The 22,126-nt window shown below is 65.4% G+C and overlaps 6 protein-coding genes across 6 annotated transcripts; 4 read left to right on the forward strand and 2 right to left on the reverse strand.

The window, feature by feature from the left end:
- Positions 1 to 1,052: 1,052 nt before the first annotated feature.
- On the forward strand, positions 1,053 to 2,309 carry EMIHUDRAFT_450978 (hypothetical protein; the record flags this gene model as incomplete). Its single annotated transcript, XM_005772939.1, has 6 exons — positions 1,053 to 1,086; positions 1,228 to 1,260; positions 1,340 to 1,390; positions 1,623 to 1,674; positions 1,747 to 1,832; positions 1,987 to 2,309. Coding segments are annotated over 6 exons (473 nt in total), but the record flags the coding sequence as incomplete, so codon positions are not given.
- A 2,761-nt stretch (positions 2,310 to 5,070) lies between these two features.
- EMIHUDRAFT_208499 (hypothetical protein) lies at positions 5,071 to 7,026 on the reverse strand (the record flags this gene model as incomplete). Its single annotated transcript, XM_005772940.1, has 3 exons — positions 5,071 to 5,139; positions 5,297 to 6,362; positions 6,446 to 7,026. 3 exons carry the CDS (start codon positions 7,024 to 7,026, stop codon positions 5,071 to 5,073), a joined length of 1,716 nt encoding a protein of 571 aa, XP_005772997.1.
- Positions 7,027 to 7,412: 386 nt separating this feature from the next.
- Positions 7,413 to 10,630, forward strand: EMIHUDRAFT_101890 (hypothetical protein; the record flags this gene model as incomplete). Its single annotated transcript, XM_005772941.1, has 5 exons — positions 7,413 to 7,967; positions 8,005 to 8,240; positions 9,115 to 9,199; positions 9,470 to 9,562; positions 9,617 to 10,630. 5 exons carry the CDS (start codon positions 7,413 to 7,415, stop codon positions 10,628 to 10,630), a joined length of 1,983 nt encoding a protein of 660 aa, XP_005772998.1.
- A 2,605-nt stretch (positions 10,631 to 13,235) lies between these two features.
- On the forward strand, positions 13,236 to 15,463 carry EMIHUDRAFT_208503 (ABC1-like protein; the record flags this gene model as incomplete). The annotated part of the gene is made up of 4 exons (XM_005772942.1): positions 13,236 to 14,096; positions 14,337 to 14,540; positions 14,766 to 15,161; positions 15,422 to 15,463. The coding sequence occupies 4 exons, from the start codon at positions 13,236 to 13,238 to the stop codon at positions 15,461 to 15,463; spliced, it is 1,503 nt and encodes a 500-aa protein (XP_005772999.1).
- A 983-nt stretch (positions 15,464 to 16,446) lies between these two features.
- On the forward strand, positions 16,447 to 18,066 carry EMIHUDRAFT_101892 (hypothetical protein; the record flags this gene model as incomplete). The annotated part of the gene is made up of 1 exon (XM_005772943.1): positions 16,447 to 18,066. The coding sequence occupies one exon, from the start codon at positions 16,447 to 16,449 to the stop codon at positions 18,064 to 18,066; it is 1,620 nt and encodes a 539-aa protein (XP_005773000.1).
- A 462-nt stretch (positions 18,067 to 18,528) lies between these two features.
- Positions 18,529 to 19,488, reverse strand: EMIHUDRAFT_208505 (hypothetical protein; the record flags this gene model as incomplete). Its single annotated transcript, XM_005772944.1, has 1 exon — positions 18,529 to 19,488. One exon carries the CDS (start codon positions 19,486 to 19,488, stop codon positions 18,529 to 18,531), a length of 960 nt encoding a protein of 319 aa, XP_005773001.1.
- Positions 19,489 to 22,126: the final 2,638 nt, after the last annotated feature.

Genomic DNA, 22,126 nt, shown 5'->3' on the forward strand with positions numbered 1-22,126 from the left:
CGACCATTGCCGGCAGGTATTGATCAGCCGCACATGACTGATCAGGCCCTCCAAGACCGACTCCCCGCGTGCGCCGTGCGCGCTTCCTCCTACCGGGCTGGCCTGCCCGTCCCCGAGGCCGAGCGGGGAGCGGAGCAGCGGCCAGAGCAGCGGCAGGGCGGACGCTTGCGAGGCGGCCGGCGGCGAGCAAGCAGGCGGCGGCGACGGCGGAGGCGACGGGGGAGGCGGAGGAGGCGGCGGCGAGCAAGCAGGCGGCGGCGACGGTGGCGGCGGAGGCGGAGGCGGAGGAGGCGGCGGCGACGGAGGCGGCGGTGGAGGCGGCGATGGTGGTGGTGGAGGCGGAGGAGGCGGCGGCGGCGGCGGCGGAGGCGGAGGCGAGCAGGTAGCGGGGGGCGGAGGTGGAGGCGGAGGCGGCGGAGGTGGAGGCGGAGGCGGCGGCGGTGCGCAGAGCCATGGCCATCCGCTTGTTGCTCACTGCGGCGCAGTCTCCCGCTGGTACCGCTTCTCGCCCGACAAAGCGAATTAACAATGGTAGGTACTCATTAGTGATCAATAATACTAGGTACCGCTTCTCGCCCGACAAAGCGCCGCTGCACACGGGCGCACTGCTGCGGCTGCTGCTGCTGCCGTGCAAGGGCGACCTGCGCCCAGGAGATGTCTGCTTGATTAATCATCAGTTGAGTCGGAATGACATGCGAATTAAGGCGACCCGCGCCACGAGCTGTGTGCGCTGACAGAGACGCCCGAGGGCGAGATCTAGCCGAGATCAAGCCGAGATCCCGCCGAGATCCCGCCGAGATCCAGTCGAGACCTAGCCGCATCTGGCGGAGCTCGATTGGACTGCGGCGACGGTGTCCAAACGCATGACTCATCAGCGAGGCTTCCTTCTCTCACTCTCAACAGCGACAATTCACCACCGTCCTTCTCGCCCGCTCACCAGGCGAGCTGTCGCTCGTGTGCGGCGAGGCGGGGTGGTTCAGCGCGCGGTGCCATCATTGACACCAATCCATTCTTGAGAACTGACCACTCAAACAGCAGGCGGAGTGGTTCAGCGCGTGGTGTGCGGCGACGCCGAGCGGCATCCAGGCGCCGCAGATGGCTCGAGATTGCCCGAGATTGCCCGAGATCACCCGAGCGGCATCCAGGCGCCGCAGATGGCCGACGGGGGTGTGTGGCTGCCCGATCACTGCTGTCACTCCTTGAGTGTGGACGGTGAGTGTGGGCTAGGCTGCCGACGGCGACGGGTGGGTGCCGATCAAGGTTGGCGGCGACGGACTCGGAGGCTGATGAGGGAGGGTAGTTCGTGAGTCACTCAGCCTCTTCATGCGGCTGGTTAAAGGTTGGCGACGACTCGACGCCGCTCAGCGAAGTGGGTGTCATCGCAGCGCAGGCCTGAGACCGCCGAGAGACCGCCGAGAGACCGCCGAGAGACCGCCGAGATATAGCTGAGGTGTGCCGAGGTGTGGCTGAGATGCAGCCCAGGTGCAGCTTGGATGTGGCGGGGGTGTAGCAGAGATGCGCGAGGCGGTTTGAACTGGTATCATCGCTGCGCAGGCGACCAGCTCTCGCCGCTCGCTCGCCTGAGATCTATGACTATGCGTGTACAAGTGATGCTAATGCAGGCGACCGTCCTCTCGCCGCTCTCCATCCCCCTCCTCTACCACTCCACTTTCGGCGTCGACTCCACCTTCGTGCCGCTCGCGAAGGATGGAGCCTATTGCCACTAAGCGAGCAGTTCATTAACAGGCTTCGACTTCACTTTCGTGCCGCTCGAGAACGTCGGCGCCGCCATCGCCGCCTTCGACGCAGCCGGCTACGCCGTCCGGCGGGAGGTCCGAGATTGCCCGAGATACCCCGAGATGCCCAAGATGACCCGAGACTATCCGAGGTTGCCCGAGATTGCCCGAGACTGCCAGAGATGACCCCGTCCGCCCCCGTCGGACGGAGTGTGAACGGCGTCTCTTCACACGCGTCAGCTATGAATAGGACTCGCCGCCGCCCGACCAGGACACGGATTGGCCGAGCGGCTGAGACGGCCTCTCCTCGCACCGGCAAATTGACCCCTCAACTAACTAACACACACACACACACACACACGCACGCACGCACGCACGCACACACACACACACGCACGCACGCACGCACGCACACACACGCGCGCATTCGACTTTCAAGTCGCTCAGTTATCATCATCTCGCAATGATCTCGCAGCTCAGGCGAGCGCCTCACCGTCGGCCATTAAGAGAGGGATAGGAGATTGCTGATCGTGTGTCTCCGGTGGGAGGGATGGGAAAAGCAACGATATATCTTTGCTTCCAAAACCCGGACGTGCCTCCACCGGCACCCTTCCCGCTTCACCGCGCACCGCGGCACACGCGCGCCGGCCGCCGCAGGTCGTCATGTGCAAAACACGGGCCCTGACGAGAGGCCCTGAGTCACGGCCTGAGTCTGTGTGAGGTAAGGTAAGGTAAATTTCTCCACCGACACACAAAGTGGTGGGGCAAGGGGGGGCGACCCTCGCATCTCCACACCCGGGGACACGGGCAGGAGCATGACGATCGGCCGTCGATCCCGAAGGGTCGTCGGTTGAGCTAGGGAGCCTGGCGATGGACGCCACCGCGACCCCTCGTGGCATCTCTCTCGCCGTCGGCGAGCCGGGGGCTCGCAGACGGCCGACTTTCTATATAACCAGTAGGACAGCCGTGAGTGTGAATCGGATAAGGAGTTTGCGTCCGTCCACCGTCTTCGTGGACGTCTGTCCTCGTGACACCCACACCCCACACGGCCTGTTTTGCTTCTGTCGTACCGGTATCAGCCTCTCGTTAGAGCATCCGGGACGATCTTGCCATATCCATACCGCACGTGCCGGCTGCGCTCAGGGCTGCAGCAGCGCCGCTCAGGGCCACGCCGTCGCCAGGAGAGGCGGGCGGCCCGACAGGCAGCGCTTCCGGCATGGTTCTGGCAGAGGTTTCGCCGTCCGGGGACGGCGGGGTGGCCGTGGGGACGGACGCGGACGCGGAGAAGATCGAGAAGTTGCTGCGATCGGAGCGGGGCGGGACGCGTCTGACAGCTGTCGGCATTGTCGACGAGAAGATTGGTGACGTCGCTTTTGAGCTGGCAGAAGACATCCCGTTCGCGGCGCTGGAGCAGCGCCTCCTCCACCCTGATGGGTGGGAGGCGCTGGCGGGGACGCTGCTCGGGGAGCCCAGCGCGCGGGCTGGCTACCTCATCAAGAGGGACCTCCTCAAGACCTGGTGGCAGGATGCGACACCTGAGCAGCCTCCCACCAAGGCGGGCGCACCGACGCGCTCGGCGGGCGCCTCAGTAGTGGCGAGCTCGCAGCCGGCCACGAAACCGGCGGCGATTCTGAGTGCCAAGTACGCCACCGAGCGAGAGAGAGAGAGAGAGAGAGAATTCTTGATACGAAACCACGACGACAGACACCAGTCGACTCGCATCGGTTGCCTCCATGAACGGCGGAGCTATTCTCGCGTCCACACCACACCTGGCTCCAACGTGGACACGCCCATAGCTGGGGACACTACTAGGTCACGCATGGCATCAGAAGTTTTATCTCTGGGCCCCGAAAGGCATCTCTAGCAGCGTCGTTACGCATGCGCCCTCCCCTCCTGGGCGCATACGCCTCACGTCTCGACAGAGCATAAGCCCTTGGCGTGTGACGAGACGAGTTCTTCGCCATCGCAGCGAGCAGCAAGCCACTCTCCGCAGCAGCCGGAGGCATCTCTCTCTCTCTCTCTCGCCACCGAGCTCGAGGGGCAGGGACTCGACGAGCCGGGTGCGCTCGCCCTTAGCATTACCCTAGAAATCGGAGGGGTAGTGTCGGCAGAGGAGGCGTTGGCACTGGACGGGGCAAAGTACGGCACGTCGCCTGGCCTGGTCAGCAAGGTACGGAAGATGCGGGAGGATGGAGCAAGCCTTTGCCAGGCCCTCAAAGGCGGACGCCGCGCAGTGCTCGAGCACTGCCGCCGTCTGGAGCAGGACTACATTGAACGGGGCATGCAGACAGAGGCCTTGATGGTGTAGTGGCTGAGGGGCTGTGGGGCAGGGCTCGAGATCATGTTCTACGATGGATGGCGATGGGGGTTGGTCCTGCAACGGTGTCTCGTGCGGAGCAGTGGTGTGCTGTCGCGCGAGGGTTGCAGGCGTGAGGGTCGAGGGTACCTTTTCCCCCCTTTGCTATTAACAATGCTTTGGAATCTATGAACATGACCTCGAGTGGAGCCCCAGTCCTCGACAGGCTCATGACGATCGGCCGTCGATCCCGAAGGGTCGTCGGTTGAGCTAGGGAGCCTGGCGATGGACGCCACCGCGACCCCTCGTGGCATCTCTCTCGCCGTCGGCGAGCCGGGGGCTCGCAGACGGCCGACTTTCTATATAACCAGTAGGACAGCCGTGAGTGTGAATCGGATAAGGAGTTTGCGTCCGTCCACCGTCTTCGTGGACGTCTGTCCTCGTGACACCCACACCCCACACGGCCTGTTTTGCTTCCCCACCCACCCTCCCTATTGTGTGCGCTGTCGCGTTTTGGGGTTGGTCCTGCAACGGTGTCTCGTGCGGAGCAGTGGTGTGCTGTCGCGCGAGGGTTGCAGGCGTGAGGGTCGAGGGTACCTTTTCCCCCCTTTGCTATTAACAATGCTTTGGAATCTATGAACATGACCTCGAGTGGAGCCCCAGTCCTCGACAGGCTCCCCACGGCATTCAAAGTGCAAGCATTGGCCCGGTGCACGTGGGTGAGCAGCCTGCCCCTCCCTCCCGACAAACCAACTCCCGCACACACACAATCGCACTCTGGCCATCGAATGACTCCGAATGACTCACTGTGTGTGCTAAGACAGAATAATCTCCGCAGACAGCCAAAACGGGCCGTGCCGCGTTTGTGGTGTCTTCTCAAGCATCAGCATCCGGGCGCCGCACTCGAGTGGGCGGGTCACATCTATGTGGGCCCAGTGCGCACTAGGCGCACATGCTAGTGCTATCCTGCCCTATGGGAGGCAGAGGGATGGGGGGAGGGGGGGGCAGAGGTAAGGTGGGGTGAGACTGGGGAGGACCTCAGAGGTCCTCCATGGGGAACAGGTCAAAGTTGACGCCGTTCCTGCCATCGCCGCCGACGCCGTCGCCCTTGTCCGCAAAGGTGGCTCCAGAAGAAATCTCTGTCACCTAGACCCACATACCACACGACCATCCTACGTTACAAGCTCCGACTGGTGCTGGCGACTGGAACTTGTCCCCGTTAGTGACCAAGTATTGGCCCAGCCCGCCGCCGTGAGTTCCGCACGCGGGCCCACGCGACAGCAACACAGAGAACGACCATCGCGAGAAGCAGGCCGAGCCGAACTGCCAGCCATGGCATGGTTGCAGGCACTGGCACTGCAAACAGTCTTGCAATGATTACTGGCACGCCGAGCGGCCATGTCAGCATAACCGCCAGCGGGCTGTGCAAAAAGAGTTGAAAAAAGGCCTGATTCGACGGGTTGAGCCACAAGGATGCCCAGACGAATGTCATTGTGCAGAAGGCGTCGGCAGCCACGTTTAGGAACGCGCGCCACTTTGACCGCTGTGAGAGGAAGGACCGCTCGCGCAAAAGCGGCCAGATGCCTGCGATGACAATGACGCAGCTTAAAATGCACCATGCGAAGGCTTCGAGCAGGTTGTCGCACGAAAGCGATCCGGAGGCAGCATACTGACTGCCAAAGGCAACCATGAAGCTTTCCGGGGCGAGGTTGACGGCAAACACGGCGAGCCCGAGGACCGCCGCATACAAACGGTTGAATAGCCACACCAAGAAGCGATGCGAACCCGCGTTCCCGACTGTAGCCGATTCCTCCGCTAGAAGAGCCGCGATTGCCCCGCCCACCTCCTCGCGCTGCTCAACAGGTAAGAGAAGTTGCGCGAGGAGGTTATCGATGAAGGTGGTAAATGTGATTGCGAGCCCATCGAGCAGGAACATGGTGCAGGTGACGTCGTTGATGAGGATCGCGCAAGTTGCACAGATTAAGCAGAGCGGCAGCACCAACATCCGCATCCGGATGTGCACCCAGCCCAGGCAGCGCATCCACAGGGGAAGCTCTACTCTACGAGCACGCGTGCGGTGGCGGAGCAGCCGCTTCTCCAGTGCAGCCTCGTCCCAGTCCTCGGCGAGCGGAATAAGGATCAACATCACCACGAAGACGAGTACGAAGTAGTGCGTCGCGGCGAGGCGGCTCTGCCGTACGACGAGATGGTCACACCGCAGCGGCATGATGTCGGTGGCGTCGCAGTGGGCCGCAGCCTCTCGCGCCCACTGCTCGCCGCTCAAGTCCTCGGCGGCACTGTGACCGAACCAGCCGGCGCCAATGGCGAAGCTGTGCAGGCAGCGGAGCGGGCGAGAGGTCGGTGAGCTGGGAGAGGGGGGGGACTATCTAGCATGCAGCGTGTAGAGCCGCACCTCGAGTTGCTCCAGATGTCGACATATGGTCCAAGCACGTGACGCCGGCTGTCCAGCGCCATGATGATTCTTGATATGTTCTCCGCCGTCAGCTGCATATTGTAGCAGTCGAGGCATACGCCGGGCGCCTTCTCGTGCCGCCACGGCTGCCGCGTGATTGGCTCCCCAAAAATATAGAAATCCTTTGGGTGGCAATACTCTCCGACCGCGCAGTGATTGTGACTCGAGCAGCGTGGGTGCGCAGCCTCATAGGCGACCGCGTACATGATCGCCGACTGGCCACCCATGAGGAGGATGGACAGAATAAGCGGGATGGCCGCCGAGAGGGAGGCGCCTGGAGCGGTAGCCTTGACGAACGCCCACGCATGAATGCCGCCCAAGCCAACAGAGTCGTAGCGGGCGAGAGGCCGCTGGTGGATGTGTGCGTCGACCACGTTGGGTGCTGCCGAAGGCTGGCGCATGATCTCCTCTTCATCGGTGCTGGTGCTCGCGTCGACCTGGGCCTGGTACGGTGCCGTTTGCCCGCGCGACGTCAGTGAAAACCATGCCCACCGTGAAGGCAAAGCCGTAACCGTGAGCATCGATCAGCGGCGGCGACCTCAGCGGCGGCGACCGGTAGGGGGGCAGCAGAGACCAAGATGACGACGTAAAAAAAGAGAATTCTTCGCGCGCGTTCTTACAAGAACCGTGCAGGTGGGGACCCTGTCCTTCTCCCACCCCTCGTTTGGCGTGCGCATTTTATTTATTTATTTAGCACACTGGCACGACAAGGGCGCGGACTGGCGCGGACTGGCACACAAAAAAGAGAAAGCGCCTCGCAACAAGAACACAACGCACTCTCTCACATGACAAGCGATCCCACGACAGCGATTGTGGGGACTACATGATTACATGAAGGGTGGGGGGGGGCCGAGCGTCCGCAGAGCTAGGCGGCGCGGGCACCCCCCACTGGGGCCGTGCGACCGTCATGGCGCGGGAGGAGGACGGGGACGGACGGATCGTGCACGAGGTCGAGCACGACGGCTACCCGGATCGGCGGTGGTGGCACATGCTGGACGACGAGCGGTGGCGCGCCGTCCCAGAGCAGGCCGGCGCGGGCGCAGGCGGCGCTGCCGCAGACGGGGATGGGGATGCGGCGATGGACCGCACGGACGGCGAGCAGGGCGCCCGTGCCGCAGGCGACGCCGAGGCGGCCGAGGTGCAGCCGGCGCCGCCTCCTGTGCGCCGGGGTGTGCGGCGCAGCGCGCTGGCGGAAGCCCTCGAGGCGGAGGATGACGAGCGGCAGGAGGAGGCCGCGCGCGGCGATGGGCGGCCGATGCTAGCGCCCCACGGGCCGGCGCTGTCGGTGCAGCTTCGGCGCGTGCGCCTGCGGCTGCGCGAGTTCCTGGCGACGCAGGCCGCGGCGGGGAAGAGCGTGCCGATGCAGCGGACGGCCCTTGGTCTGCACCCGACGATGCGGTGGACGATCCGCTTCGGCAAGCGGCTGGCGACGATGCGAATCATCGCGCCGAGGGCGAGTCCGGTGACACGCGACCGAGCGGGGCGACGCGCGGGAGGAGGAGCCGACGGTGCGCTCGGGTCGCGGCGAGAACACGATCTACGTCGCGCTGCAGCACATGAAGAACCACGTGTGGCGCAAGATCTGGCCGGCGATGCCGGACGACGCGAGGCAGTACTGGCGGCTGGTGACCAACCAGGTGATGTCGCTGTACGACGGCGGCGGCGGCGGGATGAAGGAGGACGCGGCAGCCAGCGAGGAGCCGCCGGCCGGGCGGCGGGCCGCGAGGCGGCGCGGGTGAGCGCGTCGCACGGGCAGAGTGAGGCGGCGCAGCGGGCGGCGAGCGAGAGGGCGAGCGCCGAGGCGAGCCGGCGGACGATGGCCGAGCTGCGCGAGGCGACGACGAAGCCGTGCATATTGCGATACATTGCTGGATGCTGCGTATAGCCCAGGTACACCATGGTGCACAATATATCGCAATATACTCCAATAGACTCCAATATACTCTTGTTTCGCCCCGGGATTAGTTCCGGCATACATTGGCGTACATTGGAATATACTGGAGACGAACCAACAGGGGTCAGGGCGAATATATCGCAATATAAGCCAATATGTCCCAATGTTCACCATTATATCCGGACCGTACATTGAGAGAGAGAGAGAGAGAGAGAGAGAGAGAGAGAGAGAGAGAGAGAGAGAGAGAGAGAGAGAGAGAGAGAGAGAGAGAGAGAACAAAACCCCTTCTCCCTTTTCTCCCAGTAAGCAACAAGTACGTACATTGCGTGAAGAACAGCCAGCGAGGCTCGGACTGGACACCAACGCGGTATGGGTGGACGTTGGACAGATGATGACGACACGCACGAGCGACACACAGACACAAACAGGCTCACAAGACACACAGCCAGCGGGCTGCCACACACGGGAAGGCGAAACACAGTCCGACGAGACCGTGTGTAATATTGGCTATATTCCACATCTCAGCTGTGAACCTGTGTCCAGCACTCGAGTATTCTCTGTGGCTCGCCTCGTTGAGGCTCTCCTGTGCTTGGTGCAGTGAGCGGTAACCGGAGATGGACCTCGAGAGCTCGCAATTAGGATGGCAGCGCGTGGTGGAGCTCGCTTCCACCACGCCTCAGAGCGCTGAGGAGGGCTCACCACGCGCCGTGCAAAGGCGGTGGCTCGCCGAGTCCTTTGACAATGCACAGCAACGCCGGACTAGTGGAGAGGACTACGACGAGCCGGCGTTGGCACGGCAGGTTGACATCGCTGTCGGACGCACTGCTCGCTCGTTCCCACGAGCTGCATTTTGTGGCGCTTGCCTCGCACTAACTGCGCTCTGGGTGGCCATGCCAAACGACGGTCCCGATCCTTCCCTGCCACCGGCCGTCCCACTGGCGGGAGCAGACCTGGGCAAGGTGAACAAGACCGGGCAGCTGATCAAGGGCCAAACTGCCCGGACGAACAGGCTCGTCGAGATTACGTTCGACTTGGTCCCAGCAAGGCCGGGTCGCCGCGTGCTGCTCCAGGTCCCAGCAAGGCCAGTCCACTCCAACGTCACGTCGGAGGAGTTGACCACCGTCCTTCGGGCCGCCCTGCCGCCCGAGGTCGACCCGGCGGCGGTGCGGCTGCTTCGGAGAGGGAGCGGCTTTACGGTTTCCATCTCCTCGCGACAGGTCGAGATGGCCGACGTGCTGGCGGTTCTTCAATCCCAGTCCTTTGCGGACGAAATCCACTCACGATACATGCGGGTCGATAACATCCAGGTTGGCAGCGTCGCCTCCCTCCGCCTCGAGCCGCCCTCGGCACCCACGCCACCCCCTCCTCCCGAGTGGCTCGACGACCTCTGGAAATGGCTCGATGCGTTCCCGCCGCCGCCGCCGCCGCCGGCCCCTCTGCCGCCCTCGCCGCCGCCGCCGTCGCTGTCGCCCTCGCCGCCTCCCACGCCGCCGCCTCCGGCGCCGCCGCCACCAGCCCCTCCGCCTCCCTCGCCGCCGCCGCCGTCGCTGTCGCCCTCGCCGCCTCCCACGCCGCCGCCTCCGGCACCGCCGCCGCCTGCCCCTCCGCCGCCCTCGCCGCCGCCGCCGTCGCTGTCGCCCTCGCCGCCTCCCACGCCGCCGCCTCCGGCACCGCCGCCGCCTGCCCCTCCGCCGCCCTCGCCGCCGCCGCCGTCGCTGTCGCCCTCACAGCCTCCCACGCCGCCGCCTCCGGCACCGCCGCCGCCTGCCCCTCCGCCGCCCTCGCCGCCGCCGCCGTCGCTGTCGCCCTCACAGCCTCCCACGCCGCCGCCTCCGGCACCGCCGCCGCCTGCCCCTCCGCCGCCGCCGCCGCACCTGCCGCCGCCGCCGCCGCCGCCGTCGTTAGCACACTCCCTCGTCCACGAGGAACTGGTGCTGCCAGTGTCGCTGTTGAGCGTCGCTCTCTTGGCCGCTGCAGCCTACGTGCGGCGGCGCAAACGCCGCGCCACGCAAGGTGCGGAGCGGATGGTGCGCATTGAGTCTGCCAACGGCAACGTTACGTACTACGCGGGTGAGAAAGGCGCGGAGCGGAGGGTGCGCTCGATGTTTGCCGACGGCGTTGTGCAGTACTACGAGGGCGAGCAAGGTGCGGAGCGGATGGTGCGCATGGTGCTTCCCAGCGACAGCGTACAGTACTACGAGGGCGGGCGAGGTGCGGAGCGGATGGTGTAGGTGGGCGCGAGCGAGGACAAGGCGGCCGCCGAGAAGCGGTACAAGGCCATGCGGGTCGCAGAGGAGCGAGTGCCAGCGCTTCGGCTTGGCCACCACCGGCGTTAAAGCAGCGCGCGTGGCGCGCCTCCTGAGCCTGTACTCCTGTTGAACTCTCGCGCGCATATACGTTCGTGAATGCAATCGCTCGAGCGCGAGGCAGCGACTGTACCGTGACCCATGTACGTCACCGTAAGTGTTAGACACACGAAAGGGGAGTTTTCACTGTCCCTGCCTTTTCGCAACCCGGGCGGGGGCGCCCCCGGCTCCACGGTGCCCCATTGATAGCGGGTGGGGAGGCCCTAAAACGGCGGGAGGGGTAGGGCTATAGCCTGTAGCTGTCCCGTGACCCGACACCCGTGTCCGCGGTGCTCGACGGCGGTGCCAGCCTCGAGAAAGTGGCGGCGAGCCGCGCCTGCGCGCGTGCGGTGGTCCGTGGGGGGTCGGTGCGTCTGCGCCGGGCTCTCGTGGCACGTGGGCGGCTGGGAAGCGCAGCAGGCGTGTGTATTTGGTCCCGCTCTCGGGGCGGCTGGCGGGCGACTTTGAGCGAGCCGATGGCGATGCTCCGCGACGCGGTTTCGCGACGCGATGCGCTCAGAGCATATGCTGCGGGACCTCTGTGGCTGGACGCGTACCGGAGTGGCGAAGGACAGCGACGCGGGGCGGCGAAATGGGCCCTCCTCTGCCACTGTGGGCCGGGGGTCTGGAGTTTCGAGAGGTCTCTTGGGTCGAAAGCATATCCCGAATAGAGGGTTTTTGCAGGGATCTACACTTGCTTCTACACTTGGTTCTACACTTGAAAAAGTGTAGATAACGGTGAAGAGCCGGTGGACTCGACAGATAAGCACCGAAAGTGTAGGTCCGACTTACACTTAAAGGATGAAGGAACTGGCCTTCGCCGTCAAGATGAACTCCTCTCAAGCTGAGCCGCGGCATGCCGCCCCGCCTGCGGCGTGCGTGCCGCCCCGCATGCCGCGGCTAAACTTGAGAGGAGTTCATCTTGACGGCGGTCGCCGACGCTGCTCGAACGGCAGTTGTCGACCGCCGGCAGTTGACCGGCAAGATGAAGTCCACTGCGCTCGCAAAAAATACCATCGGAACCGTCTCGCCAAGGCGCACAATAGTCCTTAGTCTGGCAAAGGCCAGTTTCTTCATCCCGGGCCGCCATGAAATAAATGGCGACTGGCAGAGGCTTGTCAAAGCAACCGGATTTCACCAAAATCCAGGGCAAAGTGCGGGAGGAAGTGTCGAGAGCAAAAGTGTCAGTAGGAGCAGGTGTGACGCCGCGCGAGCGACGCTCCGAGATCGCCCGAGATAGCGCGGCGCGGCCCCGAGATCGCGCGAGATAGCGCGAGATCGCCCGAGATCGCGCGGCGCGGCCCGGGGCGGGGTGGATGGGTTGGGAGCGAGGGGGCGGAAGTGACCAGTGCGGTAGATCGGTCAGCTCGAGGCGCGTGAGCCGGACTTGGGAGCCGGACCACCCCCTCTTGTTATCTGCGTTGTTGAGCCAGGACTGTCGCCGTCCCAAACTGTCACTCCCCTTTCTCCCGGCCGGGGTGGGGCGCGCGCGGGGGCGGCGAGTGTGCGGCGAGTGTGCGGGATGTCTGTGGGCCCGAGAGCGATATGCCATGTCCGCCTAGCTTGCGTTGTTTCATAACACCGAAGGCTAAAGCTCAAAGTGTAAGTGTGTACACTGGGGTGCGAGTTAATGCGCGGTTGGGGGGGTCTGAAAAGGGGAGCTCCCTCTCTCCCCACCCCGAGGACCTCTGCCCAAGCTGATGGTGCCCAGCCCAGAGGGCCTCAGGGGCTGTAGAGTCACACCTAGGAGAGGGGGTAGCTCACACCTTGTGGGCCGCACTGACCCTTCTCCCACGTGCCCTTGCCCGCCCCTCTGACCGCCGCCCGAGAGGCCCGACTTTAAGGGGCTGGTGAGAGCCCCCACCGTTGCGCCCTCACCTCACGCTGACATATCCTTTGGGAATGCCCATGGACTCTAGGGACCTGGGGGCAGCTTTGCCCGCGGGTGCCACATGCTAGGCTATGGTAGCCATTCTCCCAGATTCTCCGGAGAGGCCGCAAAAGCGGCCAAGGTGGCCTCCGCTCAAGGGTCGTTGGGATTTTCTGGTGACTCAGGAAGGAGGGGTCTGCGCCAAATAAAAATCGGTTCCGTACTGTCCGCCCCCGGCTACGCATGACACAATTTATTAGAAGTTGGGGCTTCATCTTCCGCCCGAGATAAAAATCCCTCTTGTCTCTCAGCCCGCTTGCCCATAGCCGCCGAGACGGCGCGCTCTGCTGACTCTCATCTAGCACCCTCTTGGGGCCTCTCCTGACCGCTGTGGGCCTCTCCAGACCTCCTCTTGCCTATGGGAGTACCCCTCTCAGTCTACTTCCTAGGACACAGGCACAGGTTTGCATAATGCGAGCTTTTTCTCAAGGGCTATAGTGCAGAGAAGAAATGCGCATGAACTCGCACCGGGGTGTAAGTGTGGAACGCAACCACCAGCTCGACGCTCTACACTACAAGTGACGGCTGCAAAGGCCCCCCAACATCACATGCCCGAACAATATGTCGCGCCGCCTCTCGCGTAGTCGATTGCCGGTGCACCCAGCCGTCCCGTTGGTGGCCTTTGGTGCGGGCGTGCTGCTCGCCTCCGACCCTGAGCAACCTGCGCGGTTCACGGCCTACGCTGCGTCGGCAAGGCGAGCCGTCAGGCTCGCTGGCGCCTGCTCGCTGGTCGCTTTCGACTACTCGCGTGCGAAGCGCTCGCTCATAGCCGCGGAGAAGGCCGAGTTTTTGGACGGCGACGCGGCTCACTGGGAGCTGCAGGTAGCTTCAGGCAAGGCCGAGCGGCTGAGGGCGGACGCTGTGAGGCGCGGCGAGCCGAGCGCAGTGCTCGAGGAGGAGGCGCGGCGCACGCGCGAGGAGGCGGCAGCGTACGGAGAGGCGCTCGCCGGGCGCAGACTCGAGGCCGGCCAGCGGAGTGGCCGCGCCGCAGCGTGGGATGAGGTCCACGAGCGCAACGCGGCCCGCCTGCTCGCGCTGTGCATCGCCAACGGCGGCGTGTACGTCAAGCTCGGGCAGCACGCGGCGCAGCTCGACTACCTGCTGCCGCCGCAGTACACGCGCACGCTGCACCAGCTCTTCGAGCACAACCGCGCCTCGTCGTACGAGGACGTGTCGCGCGTGATTGAGGAGGAGCTGGGCGCGCCGCCCGAGGCGCTGTTCGGGAGCTTCGAGCGCGCGCCGATCGCGTCGGCGAGCCTCGCTCAGGTGCACCGCGCGACGGAGCACGGCACGGGCGCGCCGCTCGCCGTCAAGGTGCAGCACGCCGGGCTGCGCGAGGAGTGCGCCTCCGACCTGCAGGCGGTGGGCCTCGCCGTCGCCGCCGCCGAGTGGCTCTACCCGGACGACTTCCGGCTCGGCTGGGTGATGGGCGAGATGGCGCCACACCTGCCGCTAGAGCTCGACTTTACGCACGAGGCCGCCAACCTGCGCCGCTGCGCCGCCTTCTTTGGCGCGTGCGGCGACGCGGGCGGCGGCGGCGCGTCGGGTAGCGGTGGCGGTGTCGTGAGCAGCAGTGGCGCGCGCGGTGGCGGTGGCGGCGGGGGTGGCGGCGGGGGTGGCGGTGGCGGCGGGGGAGGCGGCGCGCTGGCGGGCGCCGTCGAGACGCCGGCGGTCGTTGGTGCGCTCACGTCGGCGCGCGTGCTGACGATGACGTACGAGGAGGGCGTCAGCGTCACGGACGTGGCGGGGCTGCGGCGGCTCGGCCTCGATCCCAACGAGGTGTCGCGGCTGCTGTGCGAGGCGTTCAACGCCATGATCTTCGACGGCGGCTTCGTGCACTGCGACCCGCACCCGGGCAACGTCCTCGTGCGCCGCCGCCGCCGTGGCCATTGCTCTCCACACGGTGCTGGTGGTGGTGCTGCTGGTGGTGGTGGCGGCGGCGGCGGTGGCGGCGGTGGTGATGGCGGCGGCGGCGGTGGTGGTGATGGCGGTGGTGGCGGTGGTGGTGGCGAGGCGCAGCTCGTCCTGCTCGACCACGGCTCGTGCCTCCCCGTACCTTTCCACATCTCCCCGTATCTCCCTATATCTCAGGTGCAGCTCGTCCTGCTCGACCACGGCCTGTACCGGGACCTCCCGCGCGCGTTCGCGCTGACCTACTCGCGGCTGTGGCACGGCGTCGTTCTCGGCGACGCCGACGCGATCCGCGAGGCGGCCGAGGAGATGGGCGTGGGGCAGTACTACCCGCTGCTCGCGGCGATGCTGACGGCGCGGCCGTGGACGGACATCCTGCGCGCGGGCGACACGGGCGACGCGCGCGCGCTGCACGAGAAGGGCACCGCCGCCGACAAGAAGCAGATCGCCGGCTACGCCGCGCAGTACGCCAAGCACATCGGGCTCGTGCTAGACCTGGTGCCGCGGCCGCTGCTGCTGCTCTTCAAGACCAACGACTGCCTGCGCCACGCCGAGCGGCAGCTCGGCGCCGCCGGCGTCGGCTCCTTCTCCATCACGCTGCGCTACTGCCTCTGCTGCTTGCGGCACGAGGCACGCGCCGCCGCCGCCGCCGCCTCGGCCGCCTCCACGGCCACCACCGCCGCCACCTCCACCGGCAGCGCCGGCAGCACGGCCGGCGTCGCGGCACGGCGGTGGCTCGGCATAGCGCGTGCGTGGCTCGCGGTGCTGCGGCTCGACGTGGCGATGCTGCTGTTGCGCGTGCTCTCGGGGAGTGCGGTGCTGCCGCGCGCCGTCAGGGCGCTCTCGCTGTCGCCCGCCTCCGCCAAGCGGCAAGGTGAGAGGGAGAAAGCAAGCACGAGTGCGGTCAGTGTCGAGCACACCTGAACTCAGAGTTAGAGGCGCGCAGAAGGGTGCCTTTTTGAAAAAACCAAGAAGAAAAAATAAAATATCTTTAGTTCCAAAACCCGGACGTGCCTCCACCTACACTCTCAGGTTGCACCAACCAAACACAAGTCACAAGAAGGGCACTTAGAGAGACAACACATAACTGAGCGCATCTCTCTCTCTGTTGTGCGAGGCGTGAACCGCGCCATTCGCTCCCACCTGGCAACTCTGTCTGCACGTCTCGCGCGCGCGTGAACAGGGCTCCAGGCCCCAAATGACGTGTGAGTGTTAGAGTTGTTTGGTATTGCTAAAAATCTCTCTCTCTTGATTGATTGATTGATTGATTGATGGGAAGGCGAAACACAGTCCGACCAACGACTGGGACACCAACGCGGTATGGGTGGACGCTAGACGGGCGATGACGGTCACACAGGAGCGACACACAGAACCACAAGACAAGACACTCAGCCGAACTGACTGCCACACATCCTGAGCGAACTTCCCTAGTCACCCGCGGCCGGACTCCATCCGGCACGCGTCGCTGGGCGCTCAGAGCTGCGTCCCCTGCTCGCCACCCCGACGCCCAGGGCGCCCGAGCGAACGACAGGCGGCACGCGAAGACTGGTTGACATCCCGCCGACCGCCAGGCCGCGGGATGATGAGTGCGTGGTCTTGTAGTGGGTCTCGGACTCAACAAACAACAGACGACAGGAAGTAACATGTGAGACTAGAGCACACCGCTCCGCCTCTAGCAATCTCGCCGGCCGGCGAGGCACGGACGAGACCGTGTGTGGGGTCTTGTGAGGTGTCTATGGACGCCCTCCTCAGCTAGCTGCCTACTGGAAAAAAGAAAAGCGCGCCGTCGGAGAACCCTTGCGTGGCTCCCACCTCTCCGATTCGCCTGTGTCTTTTGCACCGATCTCGCACGCAGGGACAAATGTTCAAGGTGCAGCACTACGAGGGCGAGCGAGGTGCGGAGCGGATGGTGCGCATGGAGTCTGCCAACGGCAACGTGCATTACTACGAGGGCGAGCAAGGTGCGGAGCGGATGGTGCGCATGGCGACTGCCGATGGCAGCATGCAGCACTACGAGGGCGAGCGAGGTGCAGAGCGGAAGGTGCGGACGGAGATGCCCGACGGCAGCGTGGCGTACAACGCTTTCTTCGGCGCCAAGTGGTTCGGCGCAACGCAGAGGGGGGCGGCCAAGAAGGAGCAGGCCGAGGCGAAGGCGGCGGAGGAGAAGGAGGCGAAAGAGAACGCGGAGCCGCAGAAGGCGGCTGCCGAGAAGGCGATCGCCGATAAGGCGGCGGCTGCCAAGGCCAAGGAAAACGCGGAGAAGGCGTCGCGCGAGGCCGCCGAGGCCAAGGCGGTCGCGAAGAGCGTCGCCAAGAAGCCCGTCTCCCGCTCCACGAAGATGGTCGGCCAGCTCGTGCTGCTGGTTGGCCTCGCCGTCGCCGCGTTCGGCCTCGGCCTGGGCGACCTCCTCAGCGCGCCACCGCCGCCACCCGCGGCCAAGGCTGACTTCGAGCCGCTCACCGCGGCGACCGGCCTGGTCAAGCGCGTGGGCACCGACCGCAAGATTCAGACGATGATCGCCGCCACCGCCGCCACCGCGCTGCTGCGCCCCGCCGTGTCGGCCGTCGCCGCCGTGCCCGCCGTTGGCGGTGCCGTGGGCGGCGCGGCGGGCGCCGCGGCGGCCAACCTGGCAGCTCCTCTCTTCGTGGGCGCCGCGACGGCGGTGAAGGTGAGGGCCGTGGCCGTCGCTGCGGGCGCCGCGGGCGCCGCGGCGACCTTTGGCGCCAGCACGGCGGCGACCTTTGGCGCCAAGTGGCTTGCGGGCGGCGCGGCAGAGCGCGCAGCGGCGGCGGCGGCGGCCAAGGCCGCGACGGGCGCGGCGACGGGCGGCGCGATTGGCGGCGTGGCGGGCTACGTCGCGCTCCTTATGTCCAAGCCTGCGCTGGCGGTGGGCGCCGCGGCGGCCAACCTGGCAGCTCCGCTCTTCGCGGGCGCCGCGACGGCGGTGAAGGCGGCGGCGGCCACCAAGACGGCCGCCGGCGCGGCGGCGGGCGTCGTCGGCACGGGCGCCGCCGTGGGCGCGCAGCAGCTCGCGGCCGGCGCGCTCGGCCTGTTCGCGAGCGCCGCGACGGCGGTGAAGGCGGTGGCGGCCACCAAGACTGCCGCCGGCGCGGCGGCGGGCGTCGTCGGCACGGGCGCGGCCGCGGGCGCGCAGCAGCTCGCGGCCGGCGCGCTCGGCCGCGGCGCGGCGGCGCAGGCGGCAAAGGTGGCGGCGGGCGCGGCGGTGGCCGGCGCGGCCCTCACCGCCCCGCCCGTGGCCGTCGCTGCGGGCGCCGTTGGCGCCGCGAGCGCGGTGGCGGGTCGCACGGCGGCGACCTTTGGCGCCAAGTGGCTCGCGGGGGGCGCGGCAGAGCGCGCAGCGGCGGCGGCGGCGGCCAAGGTGGCGGCGAAGGCCGCGACGGGCGGCGCGATCGGCGGCGCGGTGGGCTACGTCGCGCTCCTTCTGTCCAAGCCCGTCGCGTGGGTGGCAGGACTCTTCTAGGCGGCGGCAAACTGAGCGCACCAGATGCTGTGGAGTATGCCAACGGCCTCCGCGAACCTTGCACCGGAGGGTTCTCTAAGGACGAGGGCGGGGGCAGAGAGGAGATGTCGTGCACGGCCTCGCCGGAACACATGAGGTGCTTGCACAGGAGGTCTACGGTGTAGGGGTACAACGGCTGCTTCATTCTGATGTCTCCTCATGCCATGTCTCCCCATGTCTCCCCATGTCTCCCCATGTCTCCCCATGTCTCCCCATGTCTCCCCCCATGTCTCCCCATGTCTCCCAGTCTTCTGGCAGGAAGAACGGATAATACCTCAGGCGCTACGTTTTTTCGGGACACTGTGTGCTTGTATATGTAGCATGCAGATTGCACTTTGCAGTGAGCACTGCACGCGGACTCTCTCTCAAATGCTAATGTACAGGTATGCAGAATTCTACGAAGCCCCCGTGCCCGTCGCACTCTCAGCATGCCCCGACGGCGCAGGTCTCGAGACAGCACGGCCACCTTTTGGGCGCCATGATGGACTCGTCGACGACAAACTCCTTCCCGAGAAACACGCTGTCGAGGAATGCGATCACTGGGCGGTGCGGTTCGCCAAAGGCCTCGGCGGCCAACGCGGTGTGCTGGGACACCCCGAGGACTCGGTTACCGAGGCAAGGGAGCGTGAACGGATACCACCAGGAGGTGGCCTTGGTCAGTGGCATGGATAGATCGAGCGCAGAGTCCTTGAGCGTCACTAGACGTGCGCCGCCCCCTGCGAGCTCCGACATCGTGTATGTGGCTGCTTTCATGATGTCGCCCTCGGAGGTCACCCAGAGGGATGGGACGGAGAGAGCCTTGACGCGGCGGCGGTTCAAAGGGTGCCAGGTCCGCGTGGTGATCGAAAAGTACGTCGGCAGCGCGGGGCTCACAAAGACACACGCCTGAAACTCACCCGGCGCGGCCATTCCGGTGAAATTGACCGCCTCCACGCCGCCCATTGAGTGACCCATCACAGCAACCTTGCGGAGATCGCCGCGCGCGAGGGGGGACGAGCCCTTTGCAGCCTCCTCCTCGACCCACGCGTGGGCCGCCAGGAGATGCTTGCCGTCTGTGATCCGCGAGCCGGGAGCCGTGCAAAAGCAGCAAAGGGCGCACGTGGTGCCGCAGCAGCCATACGATACGGAGTTTGCGCGCTCGGGCATGACCACGAGGTACCCGGCGTTCGCGATCCGCTGTGCCATGAACGCATGGCCCGCTGCGTCCACCTGGTGCCCGTGCTGGAACAAGACAACTGGCAGGCCGGAGCCTTCCCTCGGCGCAAATACTGCAAACCGGAGGTCCTTGCCAGGCACGGCCTCGTACAATGCGGGTTTGGGTTCGCAACCGCGCTCAATGTTCAGATTCTCGGGCGTTGCGAGGTCGATGTGAGTGGACTCCATGCGCGGAAGGCTGCGCGGATAGCCGGTGAGCGGTGTATTTCACCACGGACTGGATGACAGGGATGGACGATTGCGCGGAAATCCCGTTCCTGAAAAAAATAGCCTTGCCTTGGGTTCTCTGTTTTCTTTCTTTCTTTCCTCCAAGAGCGATTCATTTTCCGCGTAAGGATCATCTAGCCGGCCCCGCCGATGAGCAATGTCACCAGTCACCACCATGGAGCATGGTCACCACCCACTGGTTGGGTAGTAGTCTAAGTTCTGAGCCTGGAGGCCTAACGGGTCTAAGTGTGGCTAGCCACGCTGGAGTGCTTGCGCGGTCTAAGATCAGCGGGAGCCTCTTACATCGGCTAAGTCGGCCGTGGACGGCCTGGGGCCAAGAGGCTCCCACCGTGATCAACGTACAACGATACGGCGCAGCCCCCAAATTTTCTTCGCCTGCGGCGGGCGATCGATCCTTCTCATGCTCAGCAATCGCCGCCTCAGCATCCTCCTCTTCCGATTCTCGTTGCTGCTTCTTGAGCGCAATCTTCGGCGACTTCTCGCCAAACAGTTCTCACAAATAGCCTCAAGCTCAAACAAACGCGTGTCAGAGAAGCCTGTGTATACTTGTCCTCTTTGAACGATCCGCGCGTGAGGTAGCATAGGGCCTTGTTGGCAGCAGCCAGCTTGTTGCGCTGCTTCGTTGCGATGAGCTGATTGGGATCGCAGAAATGCATGCCAAGCACCGCCACGATCTTGAAGCAGAACACATCGCAACCGCATCGTCCGCACTGCCATCGGCATGCCGCGCCCGCCGCTTCGCCGCAGCCGCCTTAGGCACGCATAGCGGCAGCATATGGTACGTTGCGCGTACTTGAGCAGGCGTTGCGCGCCGCAAGTAGCGCACTGGCCCTGGGAGAAGGCGATATGGCGTCGTGCGCGGCAAACGTTGGTCGGGACGCGTCCAGGTATTTTTCGGGTAAACCTGAAAGCTTTTCAGGTATTTGTAAAATGAACTTTTCAGGTATACCCGGGTTTTACCCGGAGTTGGCCTTATGTCGTCTAAGTTCATGGCCCCCGACCATGAGGGTCTAAGTCTGAGCCCGGCTCCGTGCGGGGGCTAAGTTGAGCGCTCGCTCGCTGCAGAGGCTAAGTGTAGAGCGACCCTCTAGCCCTACTACCCAACCATTCACCACCCCTCCTCCTCCCACTCCTCCTCCTCCTCCGCCCCACGCCCCCGCTTGCGCGGCGCGAGGTGCGCCAAGTACGGGTTGTACCGCTCCTCCGCGGGCGCCGACGGCTCGTCCCCGTCCTCGGCCGGCGGGCGCCGCCCTCCGCCGCCGCCGCCGCCGCCGCCTCGGCCGCGGCTGCGGTGGCGGCAGAGTCGAGGTAGAGCTCAACGCCCTCCGCCTGCGCGGAGGAGGGCACCAGGGAAGGGCGCTGCTCTTCCCCTCCCTAACTGACTGAACTAGCTGGGCTGGCCCGGGTCGTGGGCGTGTCGTGGGCGTGGCGTGGACGTGTCGTGGACGTGTCACTGGTCCGCCCAGAGCAGCCACGTCGAGCACCGCCACGACGTCGCACCGCACGTCGCTCCCGCCCGCCATCCGCCACTTGCCCTCCTACTCTTGGGTTCGGGTACTGGGTAGGTATGGGATGCATATCGCTCCCGCCCGCCACCCGCCACTTGCCCTCCTTGCACGGCGCGTGGGTCGCGAGGCGCACCTACTGCCGTTTTCTTTTTTTGAGCGCAGCGTTTTCTTTTTTAGGCGAGGCGCACCTACAGCCGCACCGCGCGCCTCGGGAGGCTCTCGGAAGTGTCTCGGCAGGTTCTAGGCAGTGTCTCGGCAGGTTCTAGGCAGTGTCTTGGCAGGTTCTAGGCAGTGTCTCGGCAAGTTCTCGGCAGTGTCTCGGCAGGTTCTCGGCAGTGTCTCGGCAGGCTCTCGGCAGTGTCTCGGCAGGTTCTCGGCAGTGTCTCGGCAGGCTCTCGGCAGTGTCTCGGAAGTGTCTCTGCACCGGGCCGGCCGTCGCCCCCCCAACGCCCTTTGCTCGCAGCGCGTTCCACTCCCCGAAGCGCGCGCCGTGGAAGAGGGCGGCCTGTCTGCGGAGCGAGCAGGCGGCGCTGAGGCCGCAAAGGGGGGGGGGGGGGGGGGCATTAATTAGAAGGGCCGAGAGGTGGCATTCTCGAGCATCTAGGCCGCCCTTGCCCCTTCCTCGCCAGCGAGGCGTACCCCACCGGCTCGAGCTCTAGGGTCGGATCGACGCGGCAGATCGAGGCGTGGCCTCCGCGCGCACGCACGAGCTGCCGCCGCCCTCGCCTAGCCAAGAAAACGCGGCGATCAAAAAAGAAAACGGACCCGGCCACGAGCCGCGCGCCGCCCTCGCCTAAAACGAAAACGCGGCGATCAAAAAAGAAAACGGACCCGGCCACGAGCTCCTCGAGCCCCTCCGGCTGTCGCGCCGAGCGCGCCTGCAACGAAAACTTGCGGGCGTGAGAGAGAGAGAGTTTTGTGGGACGAGCGGCGCGGGCTTCTGCTGCTCAATGAGGCCTGAACAAGAAGGTCTGCGATCCCAAGAGAGGTGGGACGAGCGGCTCGGGCCTCTGCTGCTTCGGAGGCCAGGAGTGGTGCAGGACGCGAGCGCGGCGCAAGCAGAGTGAAGC

The sequence above is a fragment of the Emiliania huxleyi genome (assembly GCF_000372725.1).
Source record: "Emiliania huxleyi CCMP1516 unplaced genomic scaffold EMIHUscaffold_35, whole genome shotgun sequence".
NCBI lineage: Eukaryota > Haptophyta > Isochrysidales > Noelaerhabdaceae > Emiliania > Emiliania huxleyi.